Here is a 23,640-nt window from a genome sequence, read left to right on the forward strand (position 1 = left end):
ATAAAAAGTGGTCACTTTTAGGGAAGGGGTGGTGAATTCTCCTTATAAAATACTGATAATCATTACAGTCGTACACATCTGTTACAGCAGAATATGAATAATAAGTTACTTTCACATATTCTGTTAATGACGCAGGTTAATGGTCATAATATTTTAAAAGTATCCATGCCTGTGCCTTTACTTTCTACATTTTTCTAGGAGTCTGCTGCTATGTGTCCCTGATTGGTTGAGAGCTATGGTGGCATGTCAGTCATATTGCAGCAAGTCATTTTTCAGATCTTCCGAGTATGCACATACCCCCATTGTATATACCATCCTTGCTAAGTGTCTGCTCCAGTGAGCATGTCATTGATGTTTGTATCACAACCATTCACCTACAATGACATGCAATCTTGTGTGACCATCACATATATACTATCATGTGTGTTTATATCATATTATACCATGACTGCCGAAAAACGTGCACACTGATTGGCCAGCGTGCCCGTTGTAAATCGAGTTATACTAATGGAAAAAGGTCCGGTCGCCCGGACTTTTTTCCATTAGTATAGCACGGTTTTTAAAACATTGTTCGCTATGTTAAATGGGTTTAACATAGAGACAGCTTTAAAATAAGCAACGGAGATCTCCGTTGCTTATTTTAGCTGTCTCGCTATGTTAAACCCATTTAACATAGCGACAGTGTTTAACGGAGAAAGCAAGATCTCCGTTGCTTTTAGTGTTCGCTATGTTAAATGAGTTTAACATAGCGAGACAGTTTTAAAATAAGCAACGGACATCTCCGCTCCTTATCTTTAATCTGCCTCGCTATGTTTAACTCATTTAACATAGCGAACATTAAAAAGCAACGGAGATCTTGCTTTCTCCGTTTTGCTCAACTCTGATGTACTGCGCGAGGTGCAGTACATCAGAACTGCCGCTGATGCCAGACATCTGCGGAAGGGCAGTAAACAGGCATTATACTATGCCATTATTTAAGAAAAGTAATAGTTTCTTTTCTTAAATAATGTCATGATAATAGCAATAACCACTTCTGGTGGGTAATTTACCCACGGTTGGCTGTTTGGTCCTCGGCTTCGCCCTCGGGACCAAACCACACCAACCGTGGGTAAATTTAGCATTACCCACACCCAGGCGTGGGTTATTGCTATAATATACTCGCTCAGGGGTGTAAACAGCAGCACATACTGCACTAGCTACATATGTGCATAATGTTGTGCTACTGATTTGTCTTGGAAGTGTATATACATTGACATTCCCTATCTTGGGGGCATTTCCATATTTACTATGCCCTCTTTCTACTTATTCATTCCTATATTTCATGTCTATGCACATTTTTATCAGCACACTTTCCCTGACAAGCGTACTTTTCCTATTATTTGGCCTTGCCATTTACCCTCCTCTTCCATTGTCTCATTCTGTAAATAATTGTTTTAGTGTACACTGCAGTCAGTGCACCTTCCTTTACTGTGTTATCACTACTGTTTTTGCATTATTTTCAAGCCTGGTAGTCATTGTGGTTGTCTGGACAATCTCGCTGAGGAGGTTTGCCATAGGCAAACTTGAATGTTTCTTCTTCTTTCTGTGCTTGTGCTGCTGTGCATGGTTTCTGCTGGCCACAAAACTTTCCTTGTATTCATGTAAGTGCAATGAGGAGCATGAATGTGCGATTAGTGCTGCAGCTCATTGCACTAATACATAAACTTCATGTAGGCCTCGCAGGAAGCCTACACGGAGTTTACTGAATCCCCAGGATGGTCTTTTTTGTCTTTGCTAATTATTTATTCTATATAATTCAGTGCATTTCAAATAACTGATCGTTCTGTGAGTCCCCATGTGGTTTTACAGGTTGAAAACCCATCTAGGTAAAACAGGGTCAAGCTCCCCCCTCTACCCCTTTATGTATGTACTGATTCTGCAGTCACATAGCCATGGAGAAAATGAAGAACACCACAGACAAGTCAATGGTGAAGTACAAATAGAAACCACACCAGGTGTCATTTTGAAAAGTACAATCAGTGAGTTTCAAATCAGGTTTAAACTGATGAGTTGAGACTGTCCAGTAGGTCTTAATCCATGGCATTCTATGATTTTTTGTTTTTTTTTTTTTTTTTTTGTGGTCTAAATTATAATGAGTTTTCTCTCATGTTTGCCATTTTATTTACCTCTGTGCATTGTAATAATTTTCCCTTAGCAAGCCAATGAAAAGAAAGAAAAACATTTAATGCAGTGCATTTCAACACAAAGTAATTTGCTTCCCTTAGTGGCAAGATCATTAAGGTTTACCATAATAAATCAAACCATGTTATTGATCACTTAGTAAAGAGCAATATAAGTTCTGACTTATTCTCCATGAAAATGCATTAAACAAAACATACAGTTAGGGAAAATGCAAATTTAGAAGTAGAGAGAGAAGAGAAATTTGCATAAAAGATAGCAGCGGTAGTGGGGCCTAACTGCATGGTGCTTAATCATAAACAACTTAACACAGGCATTAATAAAATGCATTTTTAATAATTGTATTTAGGAATTTTAACCTGAGCAGGATGTAACAGAGTATCCGCAGTTCTATAGTTTCAGACTCCCTCAACATGTTCACCTCTGTAAATGAGGTTTTGTTAACCCCATCAACACAAGCACATGCACTTTACGCACATAACTTTTGTGCTTGCTTCCTCTAACTATATCCCAGTTTGTCATTATTAAAACATGAACACTGTGTACAAGTATTTGTCCATTTGTTTTTCATTTTTCTGGCATTCATCCACATTGCTATAACCTTCCTTTGGATTCTAAAAGTGTTTCATTTGTTCTAAAGGTGTGGTTTTGTCATCCTGCTGTGATGACCTGTACTTCTAATACTGGAAGTAAAGTTTTAAACTCCTGCATAATGTAAGCAAGTATTATGCATAACGTACACAAACAAATATTGAAAGCCAGTTTACTGCTGTGCATCTGGTAACTTAACTATCATACTCATGATCTTAGAACTTTCTGCAACACCAGCTTTCAGAGTACAGTCAGAATGGATTGTGTATGAAGTTAAGCATATCATACCGACCAGAACACAGATGTCCACAGTTTCCTTTTTGCTTAGGTTTCAAAGGCATAAGGAAAAATCATTTTCTTTATTTAGTTATTTGCTGTTTGTTTACTCTTTCTCTTTGATAATTTTAAGTGAAAGCCCAAGAAGAAATGTTTTTGGTACTGTATTCAATTTGCTACTGCTTTGCATCTTCTTTTTTTATAAAGAGCTTAGGGCTTAAGTTCTATAAAAAAGTTAATGTTGAAAGTTGAAGCAGGATCTGTGTCAAAAACACATATATATATTTTATATATATATATATATATATATATATATATATATATATATATATATATATATACACACACATACATACATACATGCATACATAAAGTGTTTTTTTAATGGGAAACTGCATGTATCTGTTTCTATGCCACTAACACAAAACTAGATGTGAGACAGGATTTTTTCCAACCAGATTAATGGCCATGATGGTTGCTACAGAGATGTATTAGTTATCTATTATTATTAAAGCACCTGTTGATGTTCTTTCTCTTTGCTAATGCCATGCAGCTTAACAAAGAGGTTTTACTTCTTTTAATTCTCCTAGTCAAAGTGTTACCTCTAAAGTTTGAAATGCATAAGTCCTCTGGCAACTGCAATACTGGAGCCTTCTAAGGGTGTTGATAATGCTTTTTATTTTAACACTGATAGTATTGTCTGTCTAAAAGATCATAAGGGATGTACAGTGTATAAAATCATTTTATTGGCTTCTTTTTCCTTTGATAAGCAACCTAAAACATTTGAAAATATGCTAAAAAAAGTTCAGACTTCCTCCTCCTTGAGTTTTAAACCTGACTGTTTTTAGGCATATGTGCTGCTTTAATTAATTGATATAAACAAACAAATCTAAGTAATATGAATTGCTTTGCTTGACAATGATTTAAGAGATAACCTTTTTTATCTGCTTTCTGCTGCAGACTGCATATATCATTGTTAAACTAACTGTTGATGTGATTCTTATATATTTTGTTGTTTAGCTATAAGAACAGAGATGAGAAAGAATTGTTGGTTACATCAACACCCTTTTTCTGATTGTTTAAAATCCAGCTGGCTAGATTTTCCCCTAGATTCACATTTTTTTGTAATTCTAAAACAGAAGAAACGTATTCAAAATTTGGAAAAGAAAAAGCAAAACTGAAAATATATAGATACTGAGCATACCAACTTTAGTTCTGAGCATACCAATGTTAATTCTTCTTTCAAGGGAAATACTAACACTAAGCTGTGAATGTTTCTCAATGATCAGAGAAGACAAAATATAAGAACTGTAGGAAAGGAAATAATTTCACCAGCTTCAAAAATTTGATGCAGTGCATGTAGAGAATGTGGCAGAAGCAGGCGATTTGAAATAGATGGAAACAGTTGGACAAAACTGCATTTCAGAAATGGAAGTCTACTGGCAAAAGCATCTAGAAAAAGGCAGAAGGCCGATAAACGTTATGGATATCAGTAGAAGGATTTAAGGATCCAGGATGGCCCTGTAAAGTGAAAGGCATAGCAGCCTAATACCTAATGGAAGAAAAACAGCAACTCATACAAATGCACAAGCAGAAGATGGACAGAACAGGGGAGTGGTGGCTGCAAGACAAAGAAAGAAAAATGTAGTCCAAGCTGCATAGCAGTTACTGAAAGAAGCTACCAGGATCACTGTTATATGTAATAAGGTATCAGCGAACCTTGCAAGAATGGCCAAGTAAATATATCTCTTCAGAACAATCCCATTGGTCAGGCTTAGTTTTGAGGCTAAAGATACTCTGGTTTTCGTACACATCAGGCCTGAAAATATGCATGATCATAAGCTTAACTCTTCCGATGTTTAGATTATTTTAGAATGTTCTGTTAGTATAAATTTTAAAGACCCTTGGAATGTTTCTCTTAACTCCTTTTGCCCAGGCAGCACAAATGTATGTTTTCATGAATACATAGGCAATACTCTAAAGTAATGACAGAGACATCCGTGGTGGTGCAGCGGTAGCATTGTTGCCTCACAGCAAGAGGTTCTCCCGTTCGATTCTCGGCTGGAGTGCAGGGAGTGCCTTCTGTGTGGAGTCTGCATGTCCTCCCCGCAGTTGGGTGGGCATTCGAAAGACATGCGTAAATGGGTGTGCCTTCGTTGAAGGTTGAACATCGAGCTGGCACCTCGGCATTCGTGAAAATCTACTGCCAATCATTAGCAGACCGGAGTTCCGCTATGGTGACCTTTAACTGGGAAAAGCCGAAAGACAAACAACAAACAACTCTAAAGTAATGACAAATAACAAAACATTGACCATATTTGGTCGAATGCACAAAATTCCAAACACTCGTTAAAATTAAAAAAAAATCCTTTTTTTTTTAGTTTGCATGGGGGCAATCCCACCTGCACTCCCCCCACAAACATAATCCCATTAGTTAAATATACCAGCTCTGGGGTCCCACAACTGTCACATGTTCTTGCACTAACTCAGTGAGATTCATCAAAAACAGATGATTTTCAGGTCAACTAAAAAGAATACAGTTAACAAAAAGAACTGAAACCATTTTTATATGCTTTAAAAGTTAAGGTGTCAATGTGGTAAATCTCAAGTGTAGTACTGAGTTGCTGTTACCAATTTTGGAGGATTTAAAACATGATCCAAGGGTAGAAATTCAAGGTAAAATTCTAGTCCGTAAGAAGGTACATTAGTTACTTTTCTTAATATGTTTTCATTGGAAGAGAGAGGAGCGAGAGAGTCCAGCTGCTTTGTGCAAACCAACACAGATGTTGCAATAACTGGGGTAGTTTCTAGCATTTAAACCCAACTAAGACATATATTTTGTGCTGTTTTGAAAAGAGTAAAGTTTTCACTACATATTGTTTGTAAAAGATGGATAAATTACTGGTGAACAGACAATAATGACTAAGCAGTGGAAATGAAAAGTAAGGAACATAGTCAAGGAGACGGAAGACCCAAGGATGCAGACGGATGTTTAGATAATGGGAGAATAAGGTGGTGGATTCAGGAAAAAAAACGGAAAAAAAGAGCTGAAAGAATAATGATGCTTGTCAAGGTCCAAGAGGGCAATGAAGAGGGAACGTCACAGTGAATAAAGGGGAGGTTTGGAGGGCAAAGAGTTGGGAGTAAGAAAAATTTTAAAAAATCATGATCATCATATGAGGGGAAATACTTGAAAGGTAAGAAGGTCAGCTCAAATTTATAAAATGATGCAGGGAGATACCGTATTTCTGGGATAATTACATAGGACTTTTATTCTGAAGTGAAGGTTCAGAGACTGAATAAGAAGTACAGGAGGAAGAAGTAAGAAAGAAGAATGAAAAGAACTCAGTGAAAGGCCAACACCTTTTGAGAAGAACCATATCTCACTGCATCAATGTAAATGTGAACAGCCTTATTAAAACATAGCATTTTTACTGACTTCTGCATTTATTAACAATTTTAGTAGATGTGCTTTCCTTGCAAAATATGAGAGTGGCACTATGAATTGCTGTATGATAATACATTGAAGTACGTAGTTCAAGTGAAATCTATCTGATGCAGAGGACCGGGAAGATGGTCAATGCAGATACAAGTATTTTACTGAAGGTGAGTGAAATGAAGATGTTGAAGATTCATGACAGGTAGTAGGCCATTAGTAATAAACACAGTACATCAGGTACATTACTTGCATTTTGTAACTCCTAATTTTTTATGAAGATGCAGAGCTAAGTCTGCTAAAGAGTGAACCCTTTCCTGTGAAGGGAGATATGAACAGTGATTTAATAACAGACAGTCAAGGGATTTGTGGAGGTAAAGCACCGTCCTTTTTGGATTTGTTATTGCTTTCCTGAGTGTTTGCTTGGGTAACATAGAGAGGAAAGGTAGTGAGAGTCATGGACTGTGCTTTAAACAGAATTATTGCAGATATTTGTTGTAGGGATGAATAGACCAGTAGTTTTAAAACAAATTCCTAGATGAATATGAGGACTACTGGAAATTCAAGCTCTTTGAACATAAATACTTTTTGTAGCCCATGTTTATGGTATAACAGCATCAGATCTTTTATATGCATTTCAAAATAGTGGTTTTGGGCTGAAAGGAAATAAGCTGATAATTAAGTGTGGGACTGAATAAAATGAAATATTGCAAGAGAAATATTTCAGACAGGCAAACATTACAGGGTGTCTTATAAGGGAAAGTGAGACAAACCACAAAGTATTTAAAAAATGCCAGGAACTGAAGCCCCTAAGTTTACCCCAGAGTAAATAATTTTGTTAAACATTTGGCCTTTATCACAGGGTATAATTCATTTTGTGTAAAGTTAAGTAAATAGTTATTTTTTGTGGAATCTGGCCCACCAGACAGAAGTGTCTATTTTCAGGAGTGTCCTTCAGGCACTATATGGTGAAGCAATGCTCACAGTTAATGCATTCTGCAAGTGAACATTGAAAGAGTCAAATACAAATTAGGTAGTTATGTGATTTCTACAACACACACTCTGCAAGAAGCATTGTAAGAGTTAAACACAGACTACATGCTTAAGTGATTTATATGATGCACATTCTGTAAGTGAAGACTGCAAGATTCAAACACAGATTAAAATTGTAGAATGGTAAGATTCCAATGCAGATTAAAAATTGTACTATTCTGTGCATATCCTTTAGGCTGCATTGCTGGTGTTTGCTTTTAGCTACCTAATTCAGCCACGTAAGGAAGATGTTAAATTTGTTTTTTAACAAAGGTATTTATGCATAGCTTATATATGTTGCACATATGTAGTATAGTTTTTATAAAATTGTCAGCCCTACTAGATGAAGTTTCTGTTTTCAGTGTACATCTAGGTATACCAGTGTTTTAACTGAAGTACTAATATCCACATAGCATATCATGGTTGAAGTTCATGGTATCAAACCTATTTTTGATGGTAGCAGAGTATTCTCTGCTAATCTTTACTAATCGGCGCAGTTCCAGTCATTGTTGGTGTATCTTTTTTTTCAGTTCTCCTTAAGGAGAAATTTAGTGATTTTATTATTCTCATCAGTGTTACAAATTGTGCATTCCACATGCAGGGGATGAATGTTCATCTTCCATCTATTTGTAACATTTAATTCTTAAGAATGCATGCATTATTAACCTTAATGAATGTTCATCTTCTGTCTGTTTATTAAACTGAATTCTTACTAATACATGCATTATCAACCTTAAACTGTTTTTTATAGAAATCTTTTCTCTCCAAACCCTTTTCATGTATTTCTGTATATCTCCCATTAACTAGCACTCTCCCTTTTCCATTTTATAAAAATTACATCTGTCATCCATAACATTTCAGCTAACTCATTTACACTATAATATGAACTATTTCATAACTGCTTCACTTAACATATTTAACACCTATAACCTCCAATATTTAACAATTAGCAGATACTACATGAGGAGGGTAAAGAAGACGTGGCGGCAGAAGAGAACCTCTTTTACCCAGTAGTTCCCCGTCTCCCTTTTGTTCTTATCCTGCTGTTCTAAGTACTGTAGCTATGGTAGCCATCTATTGATGAATTGTTGTTTTGTCTCCTTTATTAAACCCTCTTCCTCCTCCTCTCTTGTTTTATCTATCAGTTCCACTAGCTCTTGTACGGTAGGTTTATCATTCTTTCCCATATTATTACCTTTTTTGCCACGAGTAACATTATCCATGTTAGTATACAGCTAAGCAAGCTCCTGCCTGGTGACCTGCAGAGTTCTACAGCAGCAGAGAGACAAAAGAGAGACTTTGGAGTGATTAAGTATCATTTTTCTGCATTTTCTTGCTGCCTGTAGCTAATTCCAACTAAAACACCAATTTTCTAGAGTTTCTGTTATTTAAAAAGATTGTTTCAGCTACATATTGTACTTATTTTACTGCCTGCACTTTAACAAAGTCGTTTTTGTATTTAAATTACCTGTTTAACTGTTGTAGGCTACACACTCAAGTGTGATAGCCATTTCTGTGCATTTAAAGTGCTTTTTTTATTGTATCTGCTTTATTTTCTGAAAATAAAACAAAAAAACAAAAAAAAATACTTGTTTTCCCGCCTTTCTAAGCTAGTTTAGTCCAGTTTTCAGGTTAGTACTGAATTCAGGGCTGTGTTATAAGTTTCTGTGTTTGCCCATACCTTACTTAGATAGAAGGAAGATTCTCTGTTCACTGTGAGAGAGGGAGCTTTGAGCAGCCTATCTGTCCCTGGAGGAGTGGTTTCAGCCCAGAAATTAGTAGTTTATTGGCCATTTTGGGCTAATTTCTATCTCTTTCATTTCCCTGATATAAAACCTGCATTTGCAAGGTTTTTGTGCTAGTATACAGCTCAGCAAGCTCCTGCCTGGTGCCCTGCAGAGTTCTACAGCAGCAGAGAGACAAAAGAGAGACTTTGGAGGGATTAAGCATCATTTTTCTGCATTTTCTTGCTGCCTTTAGCTAATTCCACCTAAAACACCGATTTTAAAGAGTTTCTGTGACTTAAAAAGCTTGTTTCAGCTACATATTGTACTTACTGTACTGCCTGCACTTTAACAAAGTTGTTTTTGTGTTTAAATTACCTGTTTAACTGTTGTAGGCCACACACTCAAGTGTGATAGCCATTTCTGTGCATTGTGTGAGAGAGGGAGCTTTGAGCAGCCTATCTGTCCCTGGAGGAGTGGTTTCAGCCCAGAAATTAGTAGTTTATTGGACATTTTGGGCTAATTTCTATCTCTTTCATTTCCCTGCTATAAAAGTCGCATTTGAGTGGTTTTGCATGCCGGGCAGCGTCGGTTAGATAGGGTATAACTATTCCCGGCTCCACAAAGTTTACTCTTCAATTTTTCCCTTGGAACTAGACAAACTTTCAATGTAAGCACTCAAACCATTCACTTCTCATCCTGGCACTTGCCCAAAACTCATAGCAAGCACTAATAAACCTTAGCACTCGACCCCTCCTATACTGTAGAGAAGGACAAGGCTCTCTATTTGACCTTACCAGCCAATCAGTAAAACAGTTCACTGTACCTATCCAGGCATGTCCAAAGGGCAGTTTCAGGTGTACTCTCCAGTCCAACTGATGAATCTGGGCATTTTGAGGCAATGCTACAATTGCCTCATGTACACAGACAACCCTCTCCTCCTTCCACCAAACACTAATACATGCGAGAGATGCAATTATACAGTCAAACTGGAGGCTAAGCTCTCTCAACTCAAGACTGGATCAGGCAGTCAAGAGGAGAAGGGAATTACTTGCATCACACCACCAGTCTCACATAGACCTATGAAACCAGCACTGGCAAAAACACACATCAATACACAAAAACATACTCGGAGGCTCTAAATAAAAATCTGCAAAAACAACAGAGACCTCCAAACCAGACATCCAAGCAACCTCCACCCCCCAACACAAACTATGAAACACATACTACACAAAACCAGTGTGCCACACAATCACAGCCCTTAAGGCAAAATAACATATCCAACACACTAGTAATAGGTGACTCTGTAGTCAGGCACACTGACGTCCCACTCACTAGGCTGAACAAGGAGAAGGTTACTGTTAGTTGCCTTTTGGGTGCCAGGATCTGCCACATAACACAAGCACTCAGGTCACTCCAGAACAAGTACAAATATGACTCTGTCATTGTCCATGTTGGTGTGAATGACCTGAGCTGTACCTCCCTGGACTACATGAAAAGAGACATGGAGGTGCTCTCTGATCACATAGCCCAGGCTGGTATGATCCTGACCCTGAGTAGCATCCTGCCCTCACCAAGAATGACACCACGGTATAGAGAAAAAAATTATCAATTTCAACAATTGGCTAAGCTTCTGGTGTCATTCAAAGGGGATCCAGTGTCTGTCAGCCTGGGATAACATGCTCGACAAGCAACGCTGCTTTGCTAGAGATGGCTTGCACCTGTCACCCTTAGGATTTCGAATACTGGCCAAGGCTCTTGCCACCCCCATAGTGCCTTTTTTAGGCAAGGCTAAAAAGACAAACCCACCGCTGTACATAGCACAAGTAACAAAAAACTGAGTGTAATGCTGCTCAATGCCAGAAGTCTAAACCTCAAAATGCATGCACTCGAGGCACTCCTCAGTATGGAGAAAATCGATATATGTGCAGTAACAGAAATCTGGTTTAAGGCTCCAAAGAGCACTCCAGCACTACCAGGCTACAACTCATACCATACATTTTGGCCACAAAAGCCAGACCAAAATACAAAAGGTGGGGGAGTATCCATTTTCATCAAGGATACCCACACCTCCAGGTTAGTGGCACAGCACAATGCTTCAGAGATCATCCACATGGAACTAACAATGGGCAAAACTGCTATTCAAATTATAGCTTGCTACAGATCACCCACCATGTCCCAGGACCCCCACTCTGCATTCCTGGAAACACTGGGAAACATAACAGTTCTACCAAATACCCTGATATTGGGTGATCTCAATTACCCAAACATTAACTGGGAGAACTACTCAAGTACGAACTCCCTTGCCCAACATTTCCTAGAATTCATAAACTCAAAATCCCTGGATCAATTGGTCAACACCCCCACCAGAGGTGACAACATATTGGACCTGGTCATCACCAACATGGGCGACCGGTGTTCCACACCGGAGGTCAACCCCTCGCTGGTTAGATATGACCATAAACGAATCACTCTGGATATCCACATTCCACCACCTCCCCCGGTTAAAGAAACCACCGTGAAAAACTTTTCAAAAGCAAACTTCACGTTACTTAAGACCAAGGTGGAAAGTTTCAAAGCCCCCATGCTAAAAGATAATGCTGTCCAAGCTGCAAAATCCTTTACTAATGCACTCTACGGGCACCTACAAGAATGCATGGATCATGCTATCCCAAACAAAACCAAGACTCACTCCTCCAAGAAAAGGAAACCAGTCTGGTGGACCCCTGCCATAAACAAGCTATACAATAGAAGGAGGAAACTAGTTCAGAAAAGAGTAAAATTCCAAGAAGGGAAGACATCCCTGATCAGTATCAGCAAGAAATTACGTTCCCTCATAAAATCATCCAAGGCTAGCTTCAAAAGAAAAATTGCCATGGACTCCAAAGATAACCACAAGGCATTCTTTAGCTATGTCAAGAATCTAAGTGGCAATTCTCAGATCTTCTCGGAGTTAGTGCAGAATGGCACAAAATACACTGAACCGACCGATATAGCCAACATCCTGGCAGACAGGTTCAGTGCAAACTTCACCCCCCTCTCACCCCAAAAGGGCCCATAACTATATCAGAAGAATGTAGTGCCCCTGAAATCACAGACACTCAGGTTAAAACAGCCCTCTCCAAAGCCAAAAACACAGCATCAGTGGGACCGGATGGTGTCCCAGGTTGCATCCGACATGAGCTCAAAGATGAACTAACCCCTCACCTAAACACACTGTTTAAACTCAGCCTCTCCACAGGCTATGTGCCCACAGAGTGGTGCACATCAATGGTTATTCCGCTCCACAAAGGTGAAGCCACAACAGACCCCGGGAACTATCGCCCTATAAGCCTGACTAGCTTGGTCTGCAAAGCTATGGAGCGCATCATCATGGATCTCATTAACAGAGACATTGGAAACCTTCAAACACTGGACGCTACCCAGTTCGGCTTTGTTAAGGGCAGATCATGTCTCCTAAACCTGGTAGACTTCTTTGAGACAGTTACCAAGGCTATAGACGAGGGAAAGGTGGTCCACACAGCCTACCTAGACCTCGCAAAGGCCTTCGATACCATTCCCCTCTCAGGTATTATAGACAAGCTCACCAGCCTGAACATAAACCCCTACGTCATGAGATGGGTTGCCAACTGGCTCATGGACAGAACCCTCATGGTAAGAGTTGCAGGAGCTAGGTTTGACTCTAAACTGGTTGCAAGTGGCATTCCCCAGGTCTCAGTCCTAGGACCCTTCCTGTTCAGCATATACTTTTCAGAGGTACAGACAAGCACAGGAGGACTATGGCTGACCAAGTTCGCAGACAACTGCAAACTAGGGGATATAATTAACTCTCCGTCTGACACAGACATCCTCCAAAAGGGCCTCACTGAGACAGATACCTGGTGTCAAAACCATGGCCTCAAGCTAAATGCCAAAAAGTGCATAGTCATCCCCTTTGGAAAAAATAAAGTACCCACAAACTACCACATAGGTGGTAGCCCCCTAAATACGGAAGACGTAATAAGGGATCTGGGGACCCAAGTAGATAGTAACCTCTCCTTTGATAATCACATTGCCAAAGTGGTTAGAAAATCCTTCTATGTGGCCCACCTAATCACAAAAGGGTTTGCATCCAGATCGAAAGAGGTCATTGGGCCCCTCTACGCATCACTCATCAGACCCATCATAGAGTACAATGCCCCATTTGGGATGTACCTTACAAAACACCTGCAACAACTGGAAAGACCACAGAAGTTCCTCACCAAGAGGATCACTGGCCTCAAGCAGATGCGCTATGCAGCTCGACTGAAGAAACTCCAGCTGTACTCGGTTGCATACCGCCTACTCAGGGGTGATCTCTGCCTGACATACAAGGCCATGTCCAACCCAGAATTGATGGACATGCTCCACCTAAAGAAAACCATAGCCCCTCAAGCCATACGCTCCAGGGATCTAAACCTCACTACAACAATAAATAGGATGTGCTGGAGGAATAGATTCCTGTCCCAGAGACTTCCCATGCTCTGGAACAAAATTCCAATCTACATTAGGCAGAGCTCCTCGCTAACCCTCTTGAAGAGAAACCTTGATGAGTGGATGGGAAACAGAAAGTTTACCCCAGGGATCACTTCAATGGCTCTGCTGGACAGAGACACAGGGAACTAATCTAAGGGGGTGGCAAAAGCCAACACATTCCAGCTAGGCTTATAAATGGCTTTGGACAGACAGCCTAATACCTACCTATGAACCTATGAACCTATAATTCCAGTACAGCTGCTTTCCCTTCATCCTTCTCTTTTATCCCCAGGAAGTACAGTCCAACCATTAACACTACAGCCCCTCCTAAGATGCAGCCAAGCATATGGCAAGCGCAGGGGCATAGAGAGATCAAGCCCTAATTTAATTAACTTGCCTAAACTTCAAAGACCTCCAAAACACACACGGGCATAAAGCACATTCAGCATATTAAGCCTACTTCCTCACATAGAACAAGGAGTCCCAAAGTCACAAATGATGAGCAGTAAGGCAGGCATTGACCTAACCATAGCTTGGGCATTTGAGGCACTGGCAATGAGGGTTGGGCTTGTCCATCCCTGGGGGAAAGGGCATTCATCTAGGCATGCCTTGCAGGGAGGCATGGTCCATAGGACATAACAGCAAAAGCATGGGAGGGCTGGATTCAAAGGGTAGATCATAAATGAAAAAAAATCCCCTGTTGGAAGCAATCAACAGCACAACTGCAAGGAGGCTCTTAGGTTTCACTCAGGCCCAAGCCATAGTATGGACATAGTCTAGAGGTTGTAAGCGAGGGTGATGGATACTGGGAAAGGCCTGAAAGAATGAAACTGAAGGGGAATAAGAAACAGATGCAGCCAAGCATACTTTAAATTCCCTTTTTATAGCCCTGAATCTCCTCACATTTCCAAAAAATGTGTATCCAGTCCTGTACGTTTCCATGGTCACATCTCCAGCAATTCCCTTGTACCATCAGACACAGTTTTGTTACCTTCACAGGATTATAGAAATATTATTTATGTAGTCACTTCCATACAACCTTCTCAAATCCTTTCTAGCATATGACTTATTGTCTCCCACTTGATGCTATTTATTTTCTTTTTTATCATATAACTCTGTTAGCTCCTGATCTTCCTCATGGAGAGTCCTGTACATTTTAGCTACTGTGCCTCTCTCAGGTCCCCTTCAGTTTCTTAGTTCATTTAACCCCTTTATAATTCCCAGTCAGTCCTTTTTTTGATTAAACCATTTAATTACTTCCATTTTCATCTTTAGCAATTGATAGTACAGGAATGCCCCCTGCAATCATATACTTTATTATTTCCTCCATCCAGGTATACTTCCTTCTGCTATAATCTGAGCCCAAAAGTGTATCTCCATTTTCAACCTATGTCACTTCCCTACTGAAGTTTCTCCTTATATGTCTTGTATTCTCCCCTTTTGAAATAATTTGCTGAAGTTTCTTATTACTATATCTAACAGTGGTGGTTGTATTACTTCTGCATTATCCCCATTCATATTACTTCTGTAATGTCCCTTTGCCCTAGCAAAAATTATTTTCCTCTTACTGTGTAATTTCTTCCCTAGCACTATTTTCCAGAAGACGCAATGAGATAACAAGACATTTTTGCTCATTTTCTACATCTTTGTTAGTTTTTTTTATTCTTTGTTGACTGGGTTAGTCCCAATAGGCTAGGGTTTCTTTTTCAGGGGAGACCAAGGTGCTGTTTATAGTACTATTAATCCAATCATTTCATCTTGTCAGCTCTTAGACACTTCTAGGCCTATGATCTTGTGTCTTTCATTTCCCAAGCTCCATTTTCTATGTGTAGAGACAGTACCTAGCTCTTCTTTGCATTTCATATAATTTTGTATACTTATGTTGCATATAAATATAAGAATAATCTAACAGAAGAAAGCTCATGGTCTGCTGAGTCTTTTCAGCTGCAACATTTAACCCCTGTGTAGCTGCCTGTGAACATTCTTCCCTCCCTTCTCTACACTTTCTCGAATCTAACTGTTAACTTGCACGTTACCATAGTTTCAGGCAAGCTTTTCAGTATCCCCCTTTCATGTTAAAAAGGTACTTCCTGAAGTCTAACTTGAATCTTCAGTTTTCCAAGTGTCAGCTATGTCTTTTCCCTTTACTGCTATCCAACGTTTTGTATACCTACTCCTCACCTTATACCAAGCGAAGTGGTCAGTTCACAGTATCTGCCTTTATCTCCTCATTAGTCCAGACTGTATGTACCATGCCTTTCGCCATTCTTAAAACTCTAAGCCACCATCCCCCAGCCATCTTAGTCAACCTTATCGTCTGCTTTTCACAGACTTGATGCCCTTGTCTCTGTTGGCCCCCCAGACCTGCTCACACTATCTCCAGGTGACATTTTAGCACATAGCAGAATTAAATCTATTTCTTTGACTCAGTGTCCCCAATCATGCAGCCTATAATTCAACTGGTCTTTGCCACAGTGCATACTAGTATCCATGTGGTTCACTCATATTGTGTCGTGTTGTTTGACTGCCTTTAAGAACTGCTGGTCATTTCCTGCTATGTTTCCCCATGTTTGTCTAGATTTACTCACTTTAGATTGCTTTTCATTTTCTCCCCACTGCTAAAGCTGCCCACTATGCTAACTTTACTAAACATCACTAAGGAATGATTTCCTTTCTGGTTACTACTGCATCACTTTTGGCATTATTAATAAATATTTACCGATCTCATTCTTCATTTGCATTGGTGTAAATGTGCACTGGAAATGAGAACCAGAATAATGATGTAATATTAAAATTAAGTCAGAAGGTGGGTTTGGAAACATGCTGCATACATCTCAGCTGGCAGCATGCATTGCATCGTTCTGTTACAGGTTTACTTGCTTCCTTGTTTTTTAATGATTCCCCAGTTTTGAAAGTAATATAACATTTTTAATTAAATAAGCAAAATATATTTTCTATGTTGAGTTTCATAATTTAAGTATATTTAAATTGAAAACAGATTGTTTAATTTAACTAGCTCCTCTGTACATTTACTAAGCATATGGGTTTCTATCACATTTGAAATTATATGTTTTGCTTTTGCCTTTTCGTACTGAGAAAAAAGAATTAGGCAAAAATTGTAATTGTCTGTTGCACTTTTCAGTGATACTATAATTTGTACTTTGCCCACAGTGTTGAAAAGACAAGTGACTGCGGAAGAACTCCTTGCTCCAAATACACCTTTCATAAAAAAGACGCTTACAGTAAGTATATTTTCAAATTTGACTCCAGGTTTTGTTAACTCTGCAGCTCACAGTGATATTTTACAAAGTTCTTTCAATGATTCAGATGGTGCACTGTGCTAACAGGTCAGCTGTAAACTAAGTAGAGAATTTTTAAAGGATCACACCCCCCCCCCCCAAAAAAAAAGAAACTTGTTTTTCAGCAACCATTAAAATCATGAGTCAAATTTAGTTTCTTCTACTGCTTCAACAGATGAAAGTGATTTGGCAGTAAAGGAATATGGAAAGTCACTGGACTGTCAACAATACACTAATTAGACTACAGTCCAGCATTACAGTCAGACTCGCAGTGTAATTTGCTGTTATAAAGAAGATGAAATTTGAACTTCTTGTTAATCATGCATCTATAGTTGCATATTTAAAACAGAAGAGAGAGTCTGCCGGCTACTACAACAAATATGACCTTAGTATGATCAGTGTGAATGATTATGTGGATGGTAACATAATGTGACAAAGCATTACCTTACTTGTACGGGATGGTGCTTTCATGAGCACACATCTTGCAGTCATCAGGAGGGTGTTGGCATTTTATCTATAGAAATCTTTTTGGGAACCAACTAGAATAATTGTCCACTTTGTAGTGCTGCTTCTCAAAATGTAACAGATGTAACTAGATAACATGGTGTTAAGATTTATAATTAAAGCCCTATGATGCATGATTGAATAGTTTCAATATGTATATAGAGAATGCTGTTGTACAAATAGGCTTTATATACAATGGTTTCATGGTCTTCTTAGCAGGATGTTGGCATTTGTCAGATCACTCTAAAGTGCATCTACATAGCAAATAAAATATTTTTGTTGGATCCCTCAGTTTTACAGCTTGTTCTTCAAAAGTAAATACCAGTCCTGTCATACATTATAAAGAGCTCATTTATGGGCTACGCTAGGCTAAGTGCTCACACCCGAGTTCTCAGATTTGTAGTTTAACGTTGAATCTAATACCTATCAAAGATAAATTACTTTGTGATGCCTAAATGATAACATTTTTAAGTGCTCCTGCGGTCAGTAGATGAGTGTCCAGAACCCACACTTGCATTACCTGTACTGCCAGAGCGAGTAGAATGATGTGAAGCATTGCCACCAATGCCAGAAGTTCAGTCCAGCTATTTATAACACAGAGAGAACATCAAGGCTGACAGGGCTGCCTCTCATTGAGTAGGATGGATGTGTGGAGTGGGCTTAGTGCAGGGAAGGTCGGGAGAGAGGATCTGGTGTGTAAATATGGGCCAATTCCTCCTCCTTCTAAGACTGCTGAAAATGTGATTTCATGCTCCTAGTCACAAACTTACCCTTGGCTACCAGAGAGTCTATATCACTCCTGTCTCTGACCAGAGATTAAAGGAGCTTGGAAGGTGCACCTCAATGGAGTTTTTTTCTGGCACCTGACATATCTGCACTTACTGTCTAGACTCTAATATGTGAGTATTTGGAGCATGCCCATATCAAGCCAGTTCATGTACAACAATATATCAAGTTTCCCAGTGACCTTGTCGTCTGGCTTCTTCCTGAGTCAAGTGTGATTCACCTTCTAAGACTGAGGTGAGCTCCATAGTTCCTATCTCAACAGTTAGTCTCACAGAGTTGGCCCAGACATTAGCAATGTAGTTGCTGTTTAATGTCTTTTGGAACTTCTCCTCAGAGATGCAGGAGCACATCCTCAGAGAATATGATTTGATAGCAGCAGCAACAAGTTTTGTGTAGACATGTCCTGACCAGACACTGCTTCTGCTGCACACTGTCATAAACATCAAGGTCTAAGACCCTTGTCCTGAGCAACATCAAGGCCTCTTAACTTGAGAATCGAATGTTTCCTGCAATTTACTCATCACCTCATATATTATGTGAGACAAAGGTGACCTCTAATGGAGCCCGTCGTAATGTTGGGTATCCTTGTAACCTGTTATCCTGTAAAGAATATCTGGAGGTTCTAGATGTTCTTATTTCGGAGACAAGCAAGGGTAATGAGAATTCCCATCTCTTTAGTTTTTCTTCTGGAAACACCTCTTGGGAGAGCTTCTTAGGCTCATGAGCTCCATGTTGGACTGATCTGTTACTACCACTGTTTCTTTTTTCATCAGGGATGCCTGAGTCAATATTTGTACAAGAAGAATGAGGAAACTTGCACCACTCCGAGTGAAACCTGTCCCAAAGAATTGCATTTTTCAGATTGGAAACATCTAGATTCAGCTCCTTCTCATGCAGGGGAAGTATATGCTTTGCACAAAGCCCGCAAAAGAGTGGAATGACATACTGACTAAACATCCCAGAGCAGATTTCTGTGTGGATCCTTTGGCCAGCATCAGACCCAAACACCATAACATATTTCCATCTTCCCCAGTAGATAAGAAGTCTATAACTTTAAAGAATAGATGCCAGAGATGTTTTCTCCTTTTCCACTTTGGGTTTGAAGTCTCCCAATTATCTGCCTCATTTGCCCTAATTCTAGTTCTTTATTGGAACTTAGTTGTTTTTCAAAAATTAACAGCCCTCCCTCAATATGGCAGCAGAAAGCCTTTAGGAAAGACCCTTACCACAGAAATGACACAAGGTTTTGACATAATCAGCAATACTTTTGACTGTCTTGATGCTATGGCTTTGGGAGTAGGTTTTGATGTGCCTGCCTCTGATGGTGGAGCTCAGAAATAAATCAATACAAGAACTAACGTAGCAAGGTGAAGATGTGCATGAAAAGAAGCAGGTGTAGTACCTTGTGACCTTGTGAACCTGAGCGGAGTCTTGGTCCTTGCTCTGTCTGTGCCATATCACAGCTTAGAGCACAACAGACACTTATGTGAGGCTGTAACACTGAAAACAAGTAGGAATAACATTGGGTACAAGGAAAGGCCAGTACACCATGCAGAAGAAAACTAATTCCATGAGCTACTCTTTTTAGTCTTTGTAGAGGATAAATTACATGACAGGAAAGAAGCTGCACCTGTCGTTGTGAGAAAAGAGGCAACACCATCCACTTCATATTAAGACCCTGAGGCAGCTACCACAGAGGGTTAAAGCTATGAGCTGTAGTTCCCTTTAGTAGAAGATTTGATTCCATTAGCCCTCATTTGTCTGGTGTATGACCTAAGCAAGTCATTTAACCAGGCAGGGGGCAAATGGGGACTTCCTATGAGACCTGTAAGGAAATACATACCTGGAAGATCTCATTAATGTTAAGAAAGACCCATCTGAGAACAGGACACAGAGCAAGGATAGACAGAATATAGCACAAGAGGAAATGGAAAAAAAATGAAAAGAACAGCATAATTTCATGCCCTTATTTTGAATCAAGACATGATTTTCTGGAGAGAGTGACCTAAACAAGAGAAGTATTAGGCCAGTTAATAAGATCAAATCCTTTCAAAACTTTTGTAATGAAGTTACCACAGTCACATTGTGGGATGGGCAAAACTTGACTTTAGGATTCTGGCTAAATTTTATTGGCCAGATATTAAGAAGAAGTAACACATTTTTGAACCACTTGCCCAGAATGTCAAAAGGTGGCATTTAACCCAGAATTTGGGGACCCCTTAATAACTGTACCTACAAAATAAATCCCATTTGAGTGGACATTATTGGATATCTGAAGCCCAAAGAAGGCCACCAGTATATGCTGGTGATCATTGACTATGCAACCAAATTTTCTGAGGCAGTACCATGGCAGAGTAAATGCCAAAGCTGTAGCAAAAAAAAAATAGAAAAAATAGCACTGCTTATTTCTAAGGTAGAAATAACACAAGAAATTCTTACCAACCAGGTTACCCCATTCATAATTAACGTAATACATCATTTTTGCCAGTTCTTTAAGGTGAAACAGGTGAGGACCTCAGTGTGGCACTACTCTGTGGCAGATAGGCTAGTTAAACACTGTAACAGAAGTGTAAAGTTACTTTGAGAAAAGCTGTAGTAAACAATAGCAAAAACTGAGACCAAGTAATTCCCTATTTTCTCTTTGCTGTGAGGAAAGTATCCATTGACCCATTTGGGTTCACAGCTTTTGAACTGTTACAGTTACTTGAGGCCTGCTAGATATAGTGAAAAAATACATAAATAGGAAAACACCAACTTTAAAAGTGTAATAGAATACCTGCATGAGTAGTCATAGTAAAGAAGCACATGAAAAGAGCACAGGAAGCACAACAGACTGCATATAACAGAAATGTTTACCTTAAAGAGTTTAAACCAGAGGACAAGCATCTGGCAAAGTGGCAAAAACAGTTTATTCGTTTTGTTTTATCAGAGTTCAGCTGCTGTATTTTGATTCTTGGCTTTGGTTTAATGGTTACTCGCTGATATGTTTTGTTGCAACCTGATGTTAAGTGATTGAGTGATTGCAACATTGAATGCCCTGATTTAGGAGCAATTCGAGGAGATTTAACTAAGTTAATAGTCCCAAGTTACCAGTACCCTTGAGTCTAGTAAAGGAGAAAGACTTGAGAATTTCAGCAGAATTTCAGCATTTCTTGCAGTCAATTTGGTTTTAACTCTGGGAACAACTATGTTTATTCCAGGACGCAGCATTTATTTAGTGGAAAGGTTTGCAGGTGTCGTTGGGTAACACCCTTGACGAGGAGAGAAGCGCTATTGATCCTTTGGGACAATTCAATAACTTGGCTATGAATTCCCATTTTGGGATGGAGATTAAAATGTGGTTGGGAGAACACATTTTTTTTGTGAACGAACAACAGCCTGAAGTGGGAAATTGCCAAGACGAGATCAGTATGTTTGAAGCCAACTTGTTTAAATATCTCTCCTTGCAGATAGAAAACACATATCTAAAGTAGTGTATATGGGTTAGAGGGGTTTGCAAATGTTTATGTCTTTATAAACTTTCAAAGGGAGTGATTTTTACTATGAAATACTAACATTGTTTGATAATATTGGAATTGATTTAATGAAATCCATTGTTAAGAACCATGAGACCACTATCAGTAGTTTAATTAGTGACATTTTATAATTAAACCAGTCGATCATTAGTGACTTAATGTTTGAAATACAAAATTCTGCTTATGACAAGGTTTTCAGCAATGTGTGTATTAAAGTGGAAGACATTATGAAAAGAAAGATAGAAGAAAAAGCTTGATAGGGACATGGAAAAGTGTCAAAATAATTTGGCATACCTCATTCTTAGTTCTGGGAGGGGGCAGTCAACTACAGCTTTAATGATATACAGAACAATCAGTATAATCACAGTAATCTTGAGATTGACTGGGCTGATTTTACTGATGGTCATAGTATTGAAGACACTTTAGAATTTCCCCCTTTGAGGCATCCGCAATGTCTTGTGCGACACCAAGGGTCAAGTCACCATGGGGATTTCAATAAAATGAACAAAGGAATTATTAGAAGGTCCAAGGAAGAGAAAGAAAGAAGGAAGACCATAACTCACAATTCTTCAGTTAAAGTCAGCCTGGCAATTTTCATATTTTTAATTACAATAACCTGATTCTTGAGGTTAAACATTTTGAATTATTTAAAAGGGTTTTTTTTTGCTTGTACCTACTAAATGTGCGAATATTGTGTATATTTTAATTGATTACAAATTGTTTTTGAGGAAATTGCATTTTCAGTTGTTATTTAATAATGTGCAGTTTCCACAGAATTCTGATTCTTTCAAAAAGAAGAGTGCATGTAACCCCCTTTTACATCCTACATTGAGTATTTTTGAGAAAATGGTGGAAAAAGATGTTAAACTTATAGAGCGATATAAACAATGGTCTTATAATAATTTAAGTAGGGATGAAAAGCACCTTGCTTGAATTGGCTTCTAATAAAGCGTTAAGGATTATGAGACTGGACAAGGATGGGGGATTAGTTATTATGGAATCACTGGATTATGAAGATCAAATATTAGACATTTTAATAGATACAGATATTCCAATATTTCCAAGTGTGAAATTAATATTGTATATGCCAAAATAAATTACACACTGAGAGATCATTTTTTACAAAGGATCATCAGTAAGAGTGTATATGAATACTTGAGTAATGACTGTTGACTGATTCCAGCCATTTTTGGAGTCCTGAAGGCTAATTTGTGCGCACTCCCTCTTTAAGGCCAGTTGTAGCTAAGATGACTCCAAAACCCACGCTATCGCTCTATAAAATGATAAGAAATGTAAGCTGTTTTTTAGCCAACATTATTATTTAATTAAAGACTCTTGGGATCTTTTAAGGAATATCACCCATGATTTATATGACGATGAGTTGTGTTTTGCCACTGTTGATATTGTAGATTTATTTACTTCCATTCCCCATGTTACTGGATTAGATTTGTTTGAGAAAGACTTGGTAGACTGTGATTTTATCAGTAATGCAGATGCAAGATTAATAAGGGAATTTATGGAGATTATTCTTGTTAATAATTATTTAGTTTTGCAGGGAGAATTTTACCAGCAGATGTAGGGTGTGGCAATGGAGGTGGCATGTGTCCTCACATATCCCATATATGCCAGTATGGTCTGATATATATATATATATATATATATATATATATATATATATATATATATACACACACACACACACACGTATATTTATATATATATATATATATATATATATAAATATATATACATATATATATATATATATATATATAAATATATATATATATATATATATATATATA

The 23,640-nt window shown here is 38.6% G+C and overlaps 1 protein-coding gene across 1 annotated transcript in view; it reads left to right on the forward strand.

Annotated features, from left to right (window-relative positions):
* DEPTOR (DEP domain containing MTOR interacting protein) overlaps window positions 1-23,640 on the forward strand; it is a 1,242,917-nt gene that overhangs the window by 911,008 nt on the left and 308,269 nt on the right. The window contains exon 8 of the mRNA XM_044066914.1: window positions 16,903-16,973. Within this exon, the coding sequence (XP_043922849.1) occupies window positions 16,903-16,973 (71 nt within the window). The remainder of the gene's footprint in view (window positions 1-16,902; window positions 16,974-23,640) is intronic.

Source organism: Protopterus annectens, chromosome 3.part1 (assembly GCF_019279795.1).
Source record: "Protopterus annectens isolate FY-2018-M chromosome 3.part1, PAN1.0, whole genome shotgun sequence".
NCBI classification, from domain to species: domain Eukaryota; kingdom Metazoa; phylum Chordata; order Ceratodontiformes; family Protopteridae; genus Protopterus; species Protopterus annectens.